Source organism: Schistocerca piceifrons, chromosome 4 (genome assembly GCF_021461385.2).
Source record: "Schistocerca piceifrons isolate TAMUIC-IGC-003096 chromosome 4, iqSchPice1.1, whole genome shotgun sequence".
Taxonomy (NCBI): Eukaryota; Metazoa; Arthropoda; class Insecta; order Orthoptera; family Acrididae; genus Schistocerca; species Schistocerca piceifrons.
Window position 1 is genome coordinate 528,603,169 of NC_060141.1, and position 21,284 is coordinate 528,624,452.

The 21,284-nt window shown below is 43.0% G+C and overlaps 1 protein-coding gene across 1 annotated transcript in view; it reads right to left on the reverse strand.

Moving 5' to 3' along the window:
• Positions 1 to 950: 950 nt before the first annotated feature.
• LOC124795983 (carboxyl-terminal PDZ ligand of neuronal nitric oxide synthase protein) overlaps positions 951 to 21,284 on the reverse strand; it is a 975,569-nt gene continuing 955,235 nt past the window's right edge. Inside the window, exons 11-12 of the mRNA XM_047260064.1 lie at positions 5,804 to 6,362; positions 951 to 5,746 (exon numbers count right to left, since the gene is read on the reverse strand). Of these exons, the coding sequence (XP_047116020.1) occupies positions 5,574 to 5,746; positions 5,804 to 6,362 (732 nt within the window). The 3' untranslated portion in view covers positions 951 to 5,573. The remainder of the gene's footprint in view (positions 5,747 to 5,803; positions 6,363 to 21,284) is intronic.

Consider the following 21,284-nt stretch of genomic DNA (forward strand, 5'->3'; position numbering starts at 1 on the left):
AGCACACGCTCGGACTGGGCGAGGATATGGATGGAAATCGGTGACGTCCGTTTTGAAAGGAACTACCTGGGCACTTACCTCAATCGATTCAGGGAAGCCACAGAAAGACCAAACTTGGAACGCCCGTGGTAGATTTAAACCCACATCCACCTGAATGCGAGTCCAGAGTACAGGTACTGCCCCTTCTCTCTCGGAGGCTCAATATTCAGCACGTGCTCTGCCTCTGGCTAGTCATATTACCATTATTTATTTATTAAAGCGAAATGAAAATGAAATTTGTGTCTTACATTATTATCTGTATCAATTAAACTCTATCCGCTGCTTTAGAGAAAAACCTGTGGAACAGAACTCACATTCTATTCAAACATCGTTCAGTGTATTAAAAAAATCACTAATTTCTGTAGTCGTTTTTCTACTTTTAATACTTTATGATGGTACGTATTTTGAAAAATCAAAGAAATGAAATTCGTGAGGACGTTAGCGTAACAGACTAGTGTCTTTCAATGTTCGGGTTTTATCTTCTCGTCTCTGAAACGACCAGAGATCGAGCATCAAAGGTATACTTAGTTTTCGCTATACTTAGATTGCGGTGGGAAGTTGTTGCCATTTGTTCTTACAGTCTGTCCTATTCCCAGCTGTAAGGGTTAGAGTTTCTAACCGTATTAGGCCCTGGTCTAAGACTTTTTCGTGAAAGTTCTCGGTTTGAGAAAGATAGTCTATTATGCCCATTGTTTTCGGTATCGACACTATGGTGTTGTGGCCCATCCTTTATTTCCATTTTTGTCGAATTACCAAATGGCCCAAAGAGAACATCTACAGCTTCCGCAAAAACACTTAATCATTTCCGTATGTCCTATAAGCAAGAGTCGATTACAATGAGCTGATTACACTTTGACGTATAATTTAGTTTATAGGTGCCAGGGGAAAGAAGACACAACAACACATACAAATACAAAAATATTATTTTTATTGTTAGCGATTATAGGTGGTTTGGAGGTGGGTTTCATCGTGTTGATACAAACAAATTCCAGATATTGACAGACGAAAAGAAATTACGTCGTTTTTCCAACGAGTGATTTCTCCATATGGTCCACAGATTTTGCCAAGAGAGCTAAAGGAATTACAGATTTACCTTGTAGTCCGTATACACAGTTTCGTGAAACAAAGTACGTGACGTAGGCAAAATTCAACAAATACAAAAGTGTTCAGGCCTAAGGAACGTACAACATCAACTGCAGTCGGAACAAGTCTCATTTGATGATGCTGATACATCAGCACATATTTCTTGAGAACATTATGCCTTCGTATAGTCGTTATTATTTTAACGTCAAAATTTGAAACTGTCACAACAATAATATAAATTGTATCTCGGTTATCTCTCCACTTTGGCAGTAACTTAACATTCAGTATATGTAGTATCTCACACTTTATAGTGTCTTAAATTCTGTAAGATGAAAATGTGAGAATGGAAACAAAAGTTAAAAAATACAAAAAATAGTTTGCATTGATTAATTTGGCATGAAATTCCTAGGTCACAGTACAGTATCTAGAATCCTTTGCTTATGTTTCGTCTTGATTTTCTTTTCGAGTGTTTAGGTATTGGACTGCAACGGTGGCTTCGACAACTTCTTGTCTTGCTTTTCTTTTCGAGTGTTTAGGTATTGCACCGCAACGGTGGCTTCGGCAACTTCTTGTTACTGTTGCCTGCAACATCTTGAAATGTCCTGGTAATTGATGCTGAATATTGAAGAGCAACATCAGCATGAAAAACAAGTAATAATGTCTTTGAACATTTACGTATGCAGGCTTCAGCGTCGACCAGTGTTTAAGTAGGCTGTTAAATCTAAAACGTGCTTATCATGTCTTAATTTGTGGATTCCATGACTGTGTAATCAACTTAATATAGAACATGTATTTATAACAGTAACAATCAGTTACATGAAGCTATTGTTGTGTTAAGACATTGCACTCTACTCGTCCCTGATCCACAGGTAGAAACGATGTTTTAATGATTGATTCTTAAGTAAACATGAACATAAAACTGTTTGGTGTCACGATATTCTCCTTCGATTAAAATTCAACCTGCTTCAAAGCAACGAAAACAGTAACACATTGCGCCATACTGTGTTGGTAGTACCTATATGTTATCAATTACAGAACTGTATGGTCTCTTATAAGGGAAGCGATTGCACCCAGCAGTTTCATCATTTTCCCACCAGAATACTATTTCCTAGTTTTTACAACTGATTACTCGAGTACTGTTTGCTTATCGATAGTGACATTTCGTGTATGGTTGACCTTACTTGGCCTGAGGTAATACTCATTACAAACAAGGATTGCTCTCTGATGGAATAAAACGCAGTATTTAGCAGTTCCTCCGCATTAGGAATGATGTAATCACGGTCTGTTACAGTCTGATTATTAACGTCTCCTGACTTGTCTGTGTTCATGCGTATGTCACTTGACAAATACTAGTGATGGAATGTTAAGCAGCTTCAATATGAGCAACTGAAGTGAGCATCAAAAAGCTGTCCGGACTAAAAAATATCAAGTTCTATCTAAACTAGCGCGGACGGGAAAAAAGACATTCCGAATTCGTGGGATCTCATCACGTTGAGAAAGGAGGGTTTCGCTGAACGTCACTCTGCCTTACGGCCCATTTCAAATACGAAAGCGATTGACAGTTCGTTATCGAAGCTGTGAGAGTCGATTCAGAGCGTCGCGTAGTAGTGAGTTATGTTTAGATTATGTACCACGTTGCTCTCTAAATGGGAATTTCAGTTGACCTGTATGATGGTGTTGTTGTTAGTGCCAGAAATTACTGTGGTCTGTCCAGTACATTGTTATGTACGACAGTAACAAAGACGTGCATTATTTACTTCAGAAATTTCGGTACTGAAGATACACATTCTGGAGCTTCTTGATTATAGCTGAATGACGGACTACGTCTAGAAGCCGAATTCTTTCGTTTTGCGGGCAGTTTTCCTACAGTGCCTTATATCCAGCCGTATCTCACGGCCACTTTCGTTAACTAAAGCGTGCCAGGACCTCTGATCCACATTCCAAAACAAGATATGCTGAAGAACTTATCTGGAATTTGCAAAGCAGAACAGATGTACTGCCAGGTTGAAGGCGTCAGCCAGGTCGTGAGATACATCTAGATATCTCATAAAAGCAGTGCTTGCGAAAGGCCGGGGCCTGAGTTCGACACCTCGCCCAACATGGAGTTACAACATCTCTGAAAGTATTATATCAGCACGCATTCAGTTGCAGTCATATTACAATTCCCGTTTTCGTTGAAGTGCTAGACCAACAAAGTAATCTTGAAAGTCTCTGTACTTTGGGAAGTGCTCTAGCCAGCGACTGGCATAGCGAGCGGCGCCGCATACTCGCAGCGAGCAGTTAACACACCGCAGTGGAATGGAGGTACGCCGTCCTACGCCACGTCGCGAAACGTCACGTGATCTAAAGGTCTCCAGAGCGGGATAAAGCTACCTGCACAGTGTCGTGTTCAGCTTACATGCTTACGCCATTCAAGGTGGCAACCCTCTCGTTGACGACCTGCGCTGTGATTTGTTATAGCAATACGACGGACTTGGGCTTTATTCACGGACCTGCAATATTTCACATTGTTCATGCTTGCCGATATCGCAGCCATTCAGGTGTTTGCGTTGCCATTCGAACTCTCAGACTATACCAAAAGGAACGGAAGCACCGTTCCAACAGAAAGCAATAGAATGCTGAATCAGCAAGTCGTGATGGTATAAGTCAGTCCTTAAGGCTAAGAGAAATGTAACGGAAACTTTTCGCTGTCTGGCGCAGTTTAAATACGAAGGGTGACTGAGAAGTTATCGGCCCACCCATGAAATACTTGTCGTAGACGAATGACAGTTTGGCAGCTAATAGTGTATTCCCTTGCTAGGTTACATACAAAATATTTCATGAATATATTTTCTTTGTTGTTTCAGATATTCGTGTTTGAAGTGTGCAGGGTGCATACACTTTGAAAAATGGGTAAAGAGAACATTCGTGTGGTTATCCAGTGTTGCTGAAAAAGGGAATGATGCACAGGAGATCCATAATGACATGATGAAACTATTAGAGGAGGATTATCGATTAGAAAAAAAACTGTAAGGATCTCAGAATCTCTCATTTATCTTTTTTCCTAATTGATCATCAACCATAACACCTCCCGATCATGTTGGTTAAAGTTATTAGAGGAGGATTTCCTTTCCTGTTCCACAATGGAAAAGTGAGTGGCGGAATTCAAGAAGGGCGACACCTCTGTCCCAGGTGCACCTCACAGTGGAAGATCAGTATTGGCTACAGCGGAGGAAAACGTCACGGCAGTCCACGATATGATATTGGCAGACCGTGTGTGAAAGAATGTTATATCACCGAAAGAGTGGGCATTTCTCAGGACCGTGTTGAACATGTCATAAGAGTTGCACTTGACATACACGAGGTCACACGTCGATTGGTCCCAAGAATGTTGACAGCAGAAAAGAAACACCAGACAAACGCCATTTCCGCCGAAAATTCAACTCTTTTTGAGGCAGACAGAGTGACATTTCTCCAACGTCCTTCAACAATAAATGGAACATGGGTTCACCATTTTCAGTCCGAATCGAAGGGTGAATCGAAACAGTGAGACAGCCCACCTCACTCATCCCCAAGAAGTTCAAGTCAGTCACATCAGCTGGCAAGATGATGGTCAGTGTTTTTTGGGGGATTTGACGGGTGTTAGCCTGGCTGAACACCTCAAGAAAGGTGAAACAGTGAATCGAGCATATTATGGTGCTCAGTTAGTGTGTTTGAGGTTGACCATCGAAGTGAAACGCGTTGGGATGTGACAAAAACGAGTACTCTTTCACCAGGACAATGCACCCACACAGACATCCGTCATTGCGATATCTATCATCGACTACTGTGGCTTCGAACTGGTTCAGCAACCACCTTATCCATACGATTTGGCCTCCTCTGACTTTCATCTGTTCCCTGAGCTGAAGAAACATACAAGGAGGGTATAATGGGCCTGCAGCATCTATGGCAAAAGTGTGTAACACCAGAACGGGGCTACGCTGAAAAATAGCCAGAATCATTTGGACAGCTGACAAACTTTATTGGGTGGGCTGAGAACTTGTCCGTCACCACTCGTGAATCTTAAAGTTTCAGAATCTCGTATGATACATTATAGAGTGAAAGTCATGGATAAATGGGTTTTCTGGTGATACTAGTCGCAGAAAAGCGATCTGTCAATTCCTTTCCTATTTGGAATGATATTTATAACCTCTACAGCAATACAAGGACAGCTAAATTACAGTAGACCTGAGGAAGCTGTCAGTGACCACGGACCGTATCTGCGGTTACCGTTAACGGAACTGGATGCACCCCGATGTATTTTCTCCCCAAAGCTGCGGGAAATCCAGTGTACCAGTAGAGAGCGCGACAACGCACATCTTCGGCACGTACTGAAGCGAGTGTCGGCGCTGTCGCGTAGTCTACGCTAATCGACGTTCGCGATGCGCCGGAGGATAGGCCTTCATAGCCGGTAGCTGGCACTGCTGCGGGGGTCACTTGGTGGTGTGTCGCGCCCACGCAGTCCGCTGCACTTGCGACATGAGCTCGCTGCGGTGCGGAACTTTCTCGCTGGTGGACCGGGTAATGGACGGAGGGCCGTTGGCCAGCGGTCGACGCAGCGGCGGAGGTGTGCTCTGGTCGTCAGTGACTCGCAGAGCTGCCAACGCTGCGGAGAGCTGACGCGGGCCCGACGTCGGCGAGGGACCGCCGCCGCCGCCTCCACTCGCGGCCGGGTTGGTCGCGTCGTCGGCGGTGACGGGCACGATTACTCGCAGCCGCCCGTCGGCGTCCGTCGTCGTCAGCGTGCCCACTTGGGACAGCGGCTTGATGAACTGCGACTGCTGCTGCTGCGACGGCGTCGGCGGCGAAGAGTCGTCGTCGCCGGCGCAGGGCGACGAGCGGGTCAGCGACTCCTGCTGCGAAGGGAGGTGCGGCTGGCGGTGGCCGAGTACCGGGGAGCCGGAGTAGGAGGGCGGCTGCGACAGGCGCTGCTGCTGCAGCTGCAGCTGGTGGTGCGCGAACAGCGGCGACGGCGGCGCTCCGCCCGGGTACAGCAGCTGCTGGTACCGGCTGAGCGCCTGCAGCCGCTGCAGCAGCTGCTGCTCGGCTGGCGTGTAGCCGTACGGCGAGCCGAAGGCGGTGGCCGGCGCCTGAAGCAGCGAGCCGCGCGCCCCGGGCGCTCCCAGGTAGGCCGCAGCCGCCGCCGCGGCCGCCGCCTCCGCCTCCTGGTAGTCGCCCGCCATCGGCGCCGACAGGTAGTCGCACAGCAGCGGCAGCGGCAGCTGGATAGCCCAAGGAGCACGGACAGAGACACACACACATCGTCTGGATTAGCCACAGGCGGCTCGTCTGGGCATATGCCACTCAGTACTGACTACCAACGTAACAAAACAGTCAGGACCGTGCAGAGATAATTTGAGTCATGTCACAGTGGGGAGATCCTCTTGCAGTAGTATTTGTGAGCAGTACAAATCAGGTGGACAGTACAGTGGTACATTGTGCCCTGGACTGCAGTCGTGTCTACGATGTGGACCAGATACATTTGTAGGGCGTTCAATAAATAAAGCAACGTTATCAAATTCAACTGAAAATGTGAGGCATTCGTTTGTGGGACATAGTGGAATATTCCCCTTTCAGCCCCCACAGTTTCATGAGATTCTGATCGGTAGCGGCCCTATATGTAGCCATAAAAATGACATATGTAGCGGAGTTGCGTTCTGAGCAGACTGCCATCATTTGAGTTTCTTTTGGCAGAAAACTAGAGCGTAGCAGTTATTCACGACGTGGCTATGCACAAAAGCACTTTGAGTCGTTGGGCAAGTCTTCTCTCATCATCGCAATAAGGTTGCACAATCCTGTTCGATCTCTGGCGTGCTATTCGACTGCACCCGTTGGAGTTACGGACACTCTCATTCGAGGTGATGGACGGATCACAATCAAACACCTCGTTGCACAATTGAGGAGCAAGATGCAACACGACTTTGGCTCCAGCGTCGACCTGTAGAGTGGTACTGGGCATACAGGCACTCCAAGTAAACTAGTGTAAGGCTGTCGCATTGATCCGAGATTATGTTGTAAAATAAGGTTTTGCAGGCAAAAGTGTCGGGAATTCTGAAAGCAAGCAAACAACTTTCAGAAAAAAAAATGTTGCATTACTTATTGAACGCCCCTCGTATAATCTACATTAGCCACAGTCGGCTGTTCTGGGTCACTTACAGAGGAAAGGCTTCAGAAATTGCCAAACAATTCTGCTCATATTTGCTGGTCAACTGAGCACCATCTCAAATAATGCACTCCTTAAGTCATTTTGATCTGCAACCCACCCAAATTTTTTGAGAAAACCACCCTTAAAGTTGATGCTGCACAATCGAATAAATATTACACAATTATACTTGTTGTGTGCTCACAGTTTCTTTTTTTATTGACTTCACCTCATTAGAGTCGTTCAATGCTGCTGCAAGCATGGCTGTCTGACGGAGGAGCGATAGGGGAGGTTGGTGGAACCGGCACAATGCCTCTAGTTTAGTAGCGCGCGTTATTATAGGAGGAGAAGGCGTTCGGTCCTGACAGTGTGTAAATCTGTTGATAATATTGCTAATAGTACGAAGAATAGTGAGGTGCGCAAGTGATTTTGCATGGTCTTTCAGTGTTTTGTGGATGTGTATTGAATTATACGCTTACTAACGCAGACGCTACTGGACATGGTAATGGTTGGGGAACTGTGGCTGAACTACGTGGTGGTAAAGTAGATACTGTAGCAGGCCTGGAGACTTATAACAGTCGAGAAATTATTGCTTATCGGACATTTCATTTTACACGAACAAACTTGAGCATCAGGTCTTCTTTCCATACTGCCTCGTAAGCTGCAGCTGATTTGAGGACTCTGTGAAATTCAGATTCAGCCAATGTTGTAAGCGTTAGAACAGCATCACAGCACCTCCCACTTTTTATGAATGTCACCCTACTCGACTGGGATTATTTTATCACTGACCCCTTGGCTGCGACTGAGGATAGCCTCTCCAGGTAGTTATATCGCACGATGCTCACGATGAATAGGGATATGGGTCAATTGTTAACCACAGCAGTTCCTTCTTGTACTGGTTTCGTAATTGCAAGTACTTTAGTTTTCACGGTATTTCACTGAATAGTTCTGTGAGTTCTTATTTCATCAGGAGGCCCACAGCCTTAAGGGACTTCCAATAAACCCCATCAAATACAGCGGCTTTATTATTCAGAGAGATCAGAGCTAAGTTGGGTGCATTTATGGTTCAGAATGGTTCAAATGGCTCTGAGCACTATGGGACTCAACTGCTGAGGTCATTAGTCCCCTAGAACTTAGAACTAGTTAAACCTAACTAACCTAAAGACATCACAAACAGCCATGCCCGAGGCAGGATTCGAACCTGCGACGGTAGCGGTCTTGCGGTTCCAGACTGCAGCGCCTTTAACCGCACGGCCACTTCGGCCGGCGCATTTATGTCAAAGTGACGTGCACAGTAAGGGTAACTAGGTGTCTTTGCATACAATTTTTTACAGTATGTTTATCTGCATTATTTACGTGTGCGTTTCTTTTTTTAATATCTAGCTCTGTACCAAAGTACCATGCCTTGCGGATGGTATGTATGAAATTCAATCCATCCGTGGATAGTGCCACTTATGTCTTCTATTCTGACCGAGAGCCTTCAGTATATCTTCGGGTGTTATTTTACTGTGAAATTAGTGATACCGTTTATCCAGTTGGTTACACTCTTGTGTCCATGCAGGCATTTTCGGACACAATCCACGTGGTTTGAGCTTTCCTGATTATATGTATCTTGCATACAATGACACTGGCCTATAAGTTGAAGCAGGTCTCTAAATTCCATCCGAAGGTCCAACGGCACCGACCGGTAGCCATGTCATCCACACTCCACAGATATCACTGGGGCATGTGGTCAGCAAACCGCTATCCCTGCCGTATGTCAGTTTACGAGACCGGAGCCGCTACTTGTCAATCAAGTAGCTCCTCAGTTTGCCTCACAAGGGATGAGTGCACTCAGCTTGCCAACAGCGCTCGGCTGACCGGATGGTCACCTGTCTAAGTGCCAGCTCAGCCCGATAGCACTTAACTTCGGTAATCTGACGGGAACCGGCGTTACTGCGGCAAGGCCGTTGGCCGAAGGAAGCCTCTAGTGGATGTTAATATTTTTAATTTTGACTCAAGTTCACAGTCTCGGCGGAGCCTTGTTAAAATTCATTCGTGTCTATGGAACTGAACTTCAAGAAAATGAACGTGTGTGTGTGTTCGTTATCATTCCCCACATTTAGAACCTTTAAGGAATCTAAAGAAAAGTGCTTTGAATAAGTAATACGCTCACTTACGCCTTAAGACCTACCAGCCATCAATAGACGCTTAACATTATCAGATTACAATGTAAAGACCACGTCCAGGAGAAGATGATTTAGACAACATCGTGCGCTAAATTTGCATTTTTTTGTCAGGTTCTCACGATGAATTTGGAGTTTTAATAGTAATATGTAAATCGATGAGTCCTTTATTTGATATGTGAGCTACCTTTTTACAACGGATAAGACAGTGTACAAGACTAAAGAACATGCAAATGGCGAATGATATGTCAGTGTTCTTGTGTCCTCTCAGAACAGGCCATAAAATGAACACGTAATTCCCGCACCGTGGGTATAGCCCAGCCGATTTCCGTAAGATGATAAGAAGGAATTTCGATCATGTACAGACAGATGGAATACACTGGGTAATCACACAGTTTAACAATGTGAAATTATCACGAGCTTAAAGCTTCCAAAGGAGGAAATCGCCGATTTAATAATGAATTATTATGTTGGATAAAGATGGCATTTCTATGGTAGCATTATTGAGAGTGACGAGATACAGTTGCGAGGAAATGCCAGACGAAATCTATTTCTGGACATGTAGCTTCCAGTTATGCCATGCCGACACTTGTTGATAGCCGCATCAAGGGGCAATGACCTCTATTCGGTCTTTGGAGCTCCGAGTTTCTCTGGTGCGGTGGTTGGCCGAGGAGTGAGTATGATGTTAACTGGCAGTGGGGCAAACCGGGACGAACTTAAACGGGTGTCTTATGACGTCCGCACCGAGCAGATGCAACGAACTAAGACGAACAAAATGTGGTTAAAAAAAGAGTGGCGGGGGGCAGAGAGAACTGGTAGGGAATAAGTCGTGTGCTCGGTGTTGTTGCAGAAGTATCAGATAACACTGGAAGCTGAAGAAGTGAGTTAAAATGTGTGCTGCGGCCGGGACTCGAATGCGGCTCTTCTTGCTTAATAGGCATATATGTTGACCATTACACCACCGCAGCATTAAGGTCAACATACCTGCACGAACTACTAATGTCAAATTCCCTCTTCCAACACGGAAACTAATTCACATCTCCCCTTATATTGTCACTATTGTCACTTTGGTAGTTCGTGCAGCTATGTGAACCATAATGCTGCGGTGGTGTAGTGGTTAGCATGTCTGTCTAGTAAGCAAGACAACCCGCGTTCGACTCCCACACGCAGCACTAACTTTAATTCTCTTCTTCAGCTTCCAACGTTATTGTTGATAAATTAGAGACTTGAATGTCTCAGGGAAAATTTAGTTTAAAAAGTATCAAGACTCGATCGCAAAACGTGATATCTGTATTTTGTGCCGATGTAAGCACTTACGAAGCCAATATTTCCATTAAACTATGATTGTATTGTGCCTCTACTGAGAGTTTACTGGAGAAGCCTCTTGTCACTGTTCACTACTGCTTGTCGCGGTCTGTCTCTTGTGCAATACCAAGTACTACTTGTGGTTCAGACACATGGTGCTGAAGTTAATAGTGGACTATCCTTTTCAATGTGTCAGTGGTATTTTAAGAGGAACACTAAAATCCGTCCTTATAAGGCGCCAGAGTAATAGATTGGTGTTCCTGTAACAGTTTACGTAGCAGTCTGAACTCGTTACGGATGATTGCATATTATTTGTTAAGCTGGTTACATGTTATTTTACCAGTGGTTAACATACGCCTGTTGCAGCTTAATGAAACCAGTGTCTAAGAGATATGTATATGAGGGCACGGTCTCTGCTGATGAATTCCATGTAATGTAGCTTCTGTAAAAGGAAAACACGCCATATACATGTTCTATGTTGGTGAATTACTGGGTAGGATAGGGTCAGAGTTTGAGGCCTGTTGTATCAAAAGGAAAGCATTATTTTGTAATTAGTATAGACTTATGTATTCCTGTAAATGATCCAGCTAAAGGGACCACATGTGAATCGAAAGGCCAATGGGTTCCATAATTGTGGTTTGGGGATAAATCAAGATGACTTAATTATGTTTTTTTTTAAGTAATAATTTTGGATTTTGCATTTTTGTTGTTGTTTTTAGAGTCTTAGAATCACTTCCAGTCATAACATTGTACTGTAATGCGTTTATACTTTGGGTCCTTATTGTGCAATTTGACGATCAATAAATATTCATTGTATTATACACTTAATCGACTTCACGACCAATTATTTTGGGCCTAACTCCCTGCTTCCACAACAATGCAGAGGTACGTAACAAGCGTGGTCGATTTAACCTTTTAACCTTGAAAACTACGACGAAAAGACAAACAATAAAGCATGATCCTGCCTGCAGAAGGCAAATTAGCTCTTCTACTTGTGAATAATTTAAGCACGTGACGTTAAAAGAATCAAGGGAATAGAAATTTGGAAAGAATAAAATCTTTGTCGTAATTTAGACCTGTCTGTGATCGTCAATATCCTTTTCTTTGTTTGTTGACTAACACAATCTCACAGCATTTTCAACAACAGTTACCATTTTAGGCCGTCGTTAGTTATGTTCAGAACAGATGGGGATGCAGCAGATCATTTATTAAAAACACCGACGAATTCAAAGCTCATTGTCAATGACAAGAAGACCGGAAAGTATATGACAAAACCGAAAAATTCACAAGAATACGATATCTGGATGAGGACACGGGGAAAAATTATCTTCTAATACGACGTTGAGGTAGAGAGAGAAGATATATTTCTGAGATCAATGTTTTATTTATTTTATTTATAGGAATTACACTGATGAGCCAAAACGTTGTGACCACCGCCCACTGCGAGGCTGAATGCCTCCTGGTGGTGTTGCGGGCACGCGACGCTGTAAGGAAACAAAGTAAGTGGAAAAGAGACAGCTGGGCAGTTTTATAGCGAAGATACAGGCCGCAAATGTCCGCACTGACATAAGCGGGTTTCAAAAATGGCTCAAATGGCTCTGAGCACTATGGGACTTAACTTCTGAGGTCATCAGTCCCCTAGAACTTAGAACTACTTAAACCTAACTAACCTAAGGACATCATACACATCTATGCCCGAGGCAGGATTCGAACCTGCGACCGTAGCGGTCGTGCGGTTTTAGACTGAAGCGCCTAGAACCGCTCGGCCACACCGACCGGCGAAATTTTGTGATGTGTGAATAGACACACGTGTGGAAACCTGTCAAGGACTTTTAGAATCCATGCCAAGCAGAATCGCTGCTATATTGTGTTTGAAAAGTGGATCAACACGGTATTAAAAAGGCGGTCATAATGTTTTGGTCCATCGGTGTATGGTGCTCAAAAGGGTATTGAAGAAACCGTTTTGATAAGATGCATGGACACAAAGACATAATCCACAAACAATTGAAGATAACCATTTATGAGTTACGCAATAAACTACAAAGCGATGTCAGATGTGAGAAGTGGTTCACTTTGCATCTTATCACATATAAAGAAGAGGTAAAATTTAACAGAATAACAAGAATAGAGAACAATTAAAACCAGAGTCATCACGCTGAGAACTAAGACGATGGACCATTACATCTAAACAAATCTGTTATGTTGATACGTAACACTGAGAGCGTTATTTTCGATAGGACGCCAATGTAGGCTAAAAAATTCACTACAATTTCGCCATCTGAGTGTTATGCATGTACTCGTATATACTCGTATGACTTCACAGATCTGAAGAATATTCGTGTGGCTTTGAACTACAGAAGTTGACGTTAGAATTTTCTCACTGTAATTGAAAGTGATTTCAACTCCTGACAGCTTTCGAAAGCTCGAGTACTGCATTCGAAATGACGCGGCTTATAAAGCGAGAAAAATTTACTGAATGGAATAACAGAGTCACCAGAGACAGGTCAAAATATTTTTGCCAGCTAGTGGTAAAATGGCATTCGAGAAAGCAGACAAAAAACAGATTTGTTATATCAAAGGAGAACACTTCGATGAAATCGATTCACCTCTCTGAGGGAGGTCAATTGGTTTTGGCATCGTCATTTAACTCAAGAACTGGCAGATGTAATGAACTACGATTTGCCAGCCATTTGCTTACGACGGTAGAAAGAAAGAAGATAAAGTCGTGTATGAGTAAAGTGTGGTAGATGACCCGACCGGATAGCCGTGCAGTCTAACGTACTGCTTCCCGAAGCGGGAAGGCGTGCCGGTCCGGCGAATTAGTGTCGCAGTCCGGTCCGGCGAATTAGTGTCGCAGTCCGGAATGCCGGCAAGCCTGTGGATGGATTTTAAGGCGGTTTTCCATCTGCCACGGCGAATGCGAGCTGGTTCCCCTTATTTCGCCTCAGTTACACTATGTCGGCGATTGCTGCGCGAACACTTTCTCCACGTACGCATACACCATAATTTTCCGTACCACGAAAACACTGGGGTTACACTTGTCTAGAATGAGACGTTCCCAGGGGGGGGGGGGGGGGTCCACCGGGGGCCGAACAGCACAATACCTCTGGGTTCGGTGTGGGGCGGGGATGAGGTGAGTGGGCTGCTGTAGTCTGTTGTGGGGTTGTGAACCACTGAGGGCTACGGCGGGGACGAAACCTCTCCGTCGGTTCTAGGTCCCCGGTTCAATACTTACACACATACATACAAACAAAGTATGGCAGATAACTTGGCGACTGTAAGAATACCTGTTGCTAGTAACTGTCTTTCGGTCACAAGGTAATAGACGCCTACACACTATCAGCAAGAAGAGGTCACGTATTCAGGATTCTTCGCTAGACGCGCATCAAACGTACACCATTGCAATCCTCTCTCCAGGAATATTGGATGTAACAGCTTCGACAATGGAGTTTCTTTTCAAATTGTTTTCGCACAACTTGATATTCAACCCAGCAAATACCCAGAGGTAAAAAAAAAACTATAAACTACTCAGTGATGGGAATTTGTCATATGATTGATGAAACTGTTTTACTGTTATTTCTGCGTGCTGTTCGGCCTGCACCGTAACCTAAAATGAGTTGAGTACTGTATGTAAATGAAAAGAACAAAGTTACAGATTAAAAAAGCGGAATACCTGGAACGACATGACGAGTATATATTAGCGTAAAATGTGCGCGTGTGACGGGATAGCAGTGTTGCTGACGAAGCGCCAGGCTGTGGCAGACGCCCTCAGCCGCCGTTGCCAAGTGTGCACCTGTCCTGCCGTTTCTTTGGCGTAATGTGGACGCCCTACGAACTGCCGTCAGCCGGGGTAAAGTGCAGAGGAGTACGGCCAACAGGATAGTTTTTCAGCCGCGTGCGTCTACACTGTAAAGGTAATGTTACAGTATTCGTATCGAATGTTGTTTCTTGCAGTGTCTTGCGTGCTGCTGGACATAAAGTGCGCAACCCAATTACAGGATCAGTTTTTAGAAACCTCGTAATTACTTCCCATTGTGAAGTATAAAGCTGAAATTTGGTTCAAAGGTGCCTGCAACCTTCCTCAGTTACTATGCAATAGCATGGCCCATAGTGACGTCACCTTAGGGTTCTACGACACTCCAAACAGCAAGGTATCGACACATGCGAAAAAACAGGCCAGAGCTCAGAAGTTCATGTGAGGTGTAATGTGTGTTGATGACGTCACACTGGCACTAAATTTCACAAAAATTATGACGCCTCCTCAGAACTAGAACGAGAAGGCCTCAAGGGGTGGTATCAAGGGCGTAACGGAACCAACCCAGCGTCGATTCCTACACATTTTGCGATCCTACACGACAATTCATAGTGCGCTGTACAACAGGACGACATTCTTAACAATCTTTGAGCCTGCTGGCACCTCACGGACGCTTCAATCCTCTACTAAGGGCATCGTGGGATATCAACCACATTGATCATGACCGCACCCCTTTTGAGTGCAGCGTGGATGCCATTTTTGCTCTGGTGTACAGTGTGGAACAAAGAGGGGCCTTTCAAAACCGTTCGACTAAATTATAATGCGATTCGAAGCAACAAAGGGTTCTTATGCTTTTTCAGCTCTCCTATTTGTCGCCTTCTTAAAAATCTTTGACACTGCTGAAACCCCAAGGACGCTTCAACGTTCCACTAAGGACATCGTCGGCTAGCAACCCCACTGAACATGAACGTACGCCTTTGGAGTGCAGCGCGGACGCAATTTTTGCTCTGGAGTACAGTGCGGAACAAGAAGGGACCGTTGAAAACCATTCGACGAAATTTTAACGCGATTTGAAGCAGCAAAGGGTTCTTATGCTTTTTCAGCCCTCCCTCTCTGGCGCCTTCCTGTGATGTGATCAAGGGAGCGTGTGGTTCAAATGGCTCTGAGCACCTATGGGACTTTACTTTTGACGTCATCAGTCCCCTAGAACTTAGAACTACTTAAACCTAACTAACCCAATGACATCACACACATCCACGCCCGAGGCAGGATTCGAACCTGCGACCGTAGTGGTCGCCCGGTTCCAGACTGTAGCGCCTAGAACCGCTCGGCCACAAAGGCCGGCTGATGGTGTGGCACTGACACATGTTTGGAATATGGTGCCAATGTGACATCGGTAACCTACGTTACATCTCACTCGAACTTCTCACCTCTGGCCTTTTTTTTCGCATGTGTCGTCATCTTGCTGTTAGAAGCGTCGCCGAGCCCAATTGTGTAGTTGCAGGGTGCCATGCTATCACATCATTACAGAGGAAAGTTCCAGGCACCTTGGAGCCAAACTTCAAACTTATACGTCGCAGTTTTAAATAATTATGTTAATCCAGTAATATCCAGTTTAATCTAGCTCCAGATTAATAATGTTTAGAAGGTACTAACTGGATTCACTTTTTCAGACTTTGCTTCCCGTATTTGCCTTAAGCGATATAGGGAAATCACGGAAAACGTGACTCGGGATGGCTGGACGCAGATTGATAAGGTCGTCCTCCCGAATGTGAGTCCAGTGTGCTAACCACTCACCACCTCATTCGGTAAAAGTCACGATTTATCGTCTTTAATATACGGAGTGGTTCACAATTCTTATTAGAGTTTGTTGAGGATATATAGGGGACTTAGTAGATAAAGTTTTGATGCTGATCCCACTTCCGGTAATGTACCATTTGGATATAAAATGAGTTTGAAGATCAGATATCCCGCTTCACAGCACGCATACAAACCGAGAAGAGAGCGCTGGTCAACCACTTTTGTAATTATGACATCAAATACCATTTTTGTCCGACTACAACAACGGCTGCTAGAAAATGGTGCATTCGTAACTAGGCTGGTTGCCTGCGGTGCTCCATAGGCGCGCTGCACACTCAACTTTGAAGAGGACGCCCTTCGTATAGTAGAACAGGTTACGACAACGAGTACTTAAAACATCATCCGTGCCATGGGCTCTTGTAGAACATACAGGTTAGTCTTACCATGAAGCATTGAAAGTGATCTGATCTTCAAACTTGTTTTGAATGCAAACGATACATTGACATGGGTTACCTACCAAAACTTTATATACTAAGTCTCCTTTCGTACCATTAGCAATCTGTAATAGGAATTCTGAAGCACCCTATTAACAGGGTGGTTCGGCTGTCTCTACCTATGAATTTTATGCAACTTGCAGTGATTTCAAGTGCCACATGCAGTATTTTCATATTCTCTCGTTCGCTACGTGTAAACTGTGGGTCCCACAGAAAAAAATTAACAGGACCTTCTTGTAGGATATTTAATGTAGTTAAATTCTGTACTAGGGTATGTTTTCGCTAGAGGCCGTTGTATTCGAATTATTCAAGAAAACTGTACAAAAGTGACCTTCAGCGCGGTTTTCCTGAACAACTTGGAAACTGTGGCCTATAGAGGCAACGTATCCCAGTACGAAGTTTAACTACATTAAATTTCCTACTAAAAGGTCCTGTACATTTTAACTCCACGACCAATAGTTTCCATGTAGCAAGCAGGAGAATATGAAAATCTCGTGAGCGGTTTTTGAAGGCGTTGTGGGGTGCATAAAACCCATAGTTAGGGGCAGTTGAATCACCCGATATAAAAACAGGATCACTTCCGGAAGAAGACAGCGACAAATGGGCTGCACCTAGAAGAGCAGCTAAAAAGAAGACACGGTACTGCTTGGACGGAAGGGATTAAGCGAATTCACTCACAAAAAATGAATCAAGTCTGGGTTTCAAAGAGGGCAAAGGTCACTTCCAAAAGTTAGAAGACTTAACGTGGTCTTAACTGGTCCAACAAAATAAATAAAAATAATGCAGCGCTCATGTTAATATGCAGTAATATTATTAGCTAAAAGCTGTAGTTGGTTTTGAAACCAATTTTCTTTTTCACGTTTTTATCGTACAATAAGAGACCTCAGAAGTTCTTTATTTGTTAAATGAAAGCATTTCTTAAAGTTCTTATAACAGATGGAGATCTCAAATAATGTACATCAGATGTGTTTGTTAATTTTTCACCGTCTTTCGAAATTAATACTCAAGAACTAAAATATCCGATGTACTGTTTACTGTTTGTGTGCTACCTACGTTCTTATTTTATCTTTCACGTTACGATACCGCACATTACTGAACTGTATTAGATTAACGCGTTTTTAAATTTTTAATCTTATAATCTTTTATTATTTTAGGCAGGAAAAACCTCCTTTGCGCTGTAGCAATGTAGCCGGCCGCGGTGGCCTAGCGGTTCTAGGCATTTCAGTCCGGAACTGCGCGACTGCTACGGTCGCAGGTTCCAAACCTGCCTCGGGGATGGGTGTGTGTGATGTGTGTAGGTTGGTTAGGTTTAAGTAGTTCTAAGTTCCAGGGGACTGATGACCTCAGATGTTAAGTCCCATAGTGCTCAGAGCCATTTGAACCATTTGTAGCAATGTACCAGCCAATGACTTCTGCACGGATCATATGACTGATCATATTATTCTTTCCACACTACATTCTTTGTATTTTTACGTTACTTCTATGTCATATATACCTCTGTTGACAAATGGGACCCTGCAGCCCAGTACTTGTGGATTTCATGATGTTTTGATGTTGTTTGTATTGTCTTTAATGGTACTGTTTATATTGTGGCGCTTTTCTAGTTTGTATGTTGGCCCCTCTGTTTTCCTTTTCCTGCTTAGACCTGAATATAATCCGTAGAGCATGTCGAAACTGGTAGTCGTTAATGAAAGGAACTGTGATACAGACGGTGTTTCTTCACGTATTATAGCAACCCACATCATGGTTCCCAGGATATGGCGTCAGTCATGATCGAGGTGCTCCTGTCACTATGAGGTCTCAAAATTATTTCCACACGTTTGAGACATTTCTGGCTCAGTGGGTCCATAAATTTCCAAATCATTGTACACGGAACATCTGGTTTCAGTAGGATGGAACTATATTGCACAATACGAGACAGTACGCAGTAAGAAGTGTATTAACGGTTCTTGTAACTTCAAGGAAAATCACTTGGCCGCCAAGGTATTGAGACTGTTTGTTCTGCGAATTCTGTTTGAGGAAATCTGAGGATGTCAAGTACCAGACTGTACTATGAACCGTAACTGAGCTTGAGACATACATTGAAAAGGAAATGGCCAACAACTCAGGTGACACACTGCCTCGCGTAAAGCAAAGCTACAGCAGGGACTTACTATTGCTGGTGACAAACTGCGCAGAAAGCATTTCGCCGGTGTAATCTTTACAAGGTGATGCCTAATACAGTTTCCATTCCTGTACAATATATCTGGAATCTCAAATGAAATTTTGTTAAATTATTTCATGTTTTAAAATATTTGAAATTTTCCCGTTCTTCTGCACCAAGCTGTTAATAGGCTCTTAGGGGCACCAGTCTGTCTTTCTTTTTTATTCAAATTACTTAATGCTAAATTCATGGTGCGCTGAAACTAGTTGGTAAGAAAGTAAATATTTCATGAGAATAAAGTATATTTAGTATCACGTTAGTTACAATTCTGGAAATAAAATTTGATAACAGGTAATCATTTTCATATGAAACGATTTAGCAATTGTGTTTAGTGTAAGACTGGAGGGAACTATGCGAATTGGATTGTTTCACACTTGTCTGTGTTTGTTTCGTAACCACATCTTCTCAACTCAGAGTGTGGCAATAATCACATAAGAATAATACGAATGACAAATTCTCAAAAATCTATGGGCAACACTTCGTGGTATCAGCAAAGGAATGGATTCTGAAAATGAAACAACTGACGAAGAGAAGAAACGGAGGGAAAATGCGATCGTATAAGACACGGAAAGTACACTAGGACGCTGCAGAAGGTCCATTATAAATGCAAAAGAAAGCCTAATCTTCGACACCGAGGGATTTTTTAAAAATATTCTGCAGTACAAAAATCTGGGGAAAATTGGAGGAAAGAATAAGAAAAATTAAGTTTCCATTAAGGCAACATATATTTATTAGACAACAGAGTGAACAGAGACCTAGGAAAGCTATTCCGGCATTTCATCGTCTTGTTTAAGTAAGGAGAGTACAAAATTACGATTAAATAAGCTGGTGTAGACACTAGGAGCAGATATGGCGAAATGTAGGATGATCTTGAGTGGCAAGACAGGATCATCATCAACAGAAGTAGAACAAGGGCAATGAAATATAGTTGAATTAAATCAGGCAATGTTGGAGGAATTAGATTAGAATATGAGGTACTGAAATCAGCCGATGGGTTGAGCTACTGGGTAACAAAATAACTGATGATGACAGAAATGTAGAACAGTAGATCATATAAAATGCAGACTTAAAAAAGCAAGAATACCAGTTCGGAAAAAGAGAAATTTGTTAACATCTAACATTAATTTAAGTGCTGGGAAGTCGTTCTCCGAAGATATTTGTCTGGAATGTAGTCTTACACGAAAGTGAAACATGGGAAATAAGCAGTTCAGAAAGTAAGGAAACAGAAGCTTTTGAAATATATCGCAACAGTGCTGTGTTGAATCTTAGATGGCTAGACCGAATAACTAATAATTAGGTACTAAATCGAACTGGGGTAAAAAGAAATTTATGACACAACTTTACTAAAAAAGAGGATGAGTCGATAGGACAAATAACGAGACATCAATGAATAGTTATTTTGGAAATGGAGGGGATTGTGGGGAGTAAAAATTGTAGATGGAGATAAAGGCATGAAAAGAGTAGGTGGGTTCAAATGGATGAAAGTCGCATTAGTAATGCCCAGATGAAGAGACTTGCGCCGGACAGACTAGTGCAGAGAGCTGCATCAAACCAGTATTTGGACAAGGAACAACAACAAGAATAACAACAGGTTAAATAAGTGTTAACTGCGATTCTGTCTCATACAATTGCACATATGCTAATAATCTTGCTGCCATAATGATTGGAGCCTGCGAAACACCATTTCTGAAATAATGTGTTACTTTTTCCAAAATCATTCTCAACTGTCAAGGATGTAAACAATGAGGATATTACTATATTTCACAACAAATTATAACAATATTTTTTTTATGTGATCCAGGAAGCACCATGTTTAATTTTTCTATCACTGTATATATATAGGACATCCAGTAGTTTGTGACTTTTACCTCTGCACGGGTGATATATATCTTCGAATTCTACAGTAACATGCAAGTTACTTATATCATTTATCAACTTTCAACATCATAAAACTTAATTTTCAACTATTTTTAAATATCATCTATGTACATGGAATGTTTGTAAGTTCAGTTACAAAAATTTGTATCAAAAATACTGCATGTAGTCAAGATACTGAAATTAACACCTTGCATCTTAAGTCTTTTATCATAAAACACTCAACTTTATCTTATGATATATGTTACACGAAAACAAAAGACATTTACAGTCAACGAAATCACTTTTAAGTTCCACAGTTTGTAACTGAATGTTTTAGTTTTTGCCATGATTGTGGCCTGATTTTGTACTACAGTCATCTACACAAAATTTTACGCATGCGGTATAGCATCCATCACAAACTGAT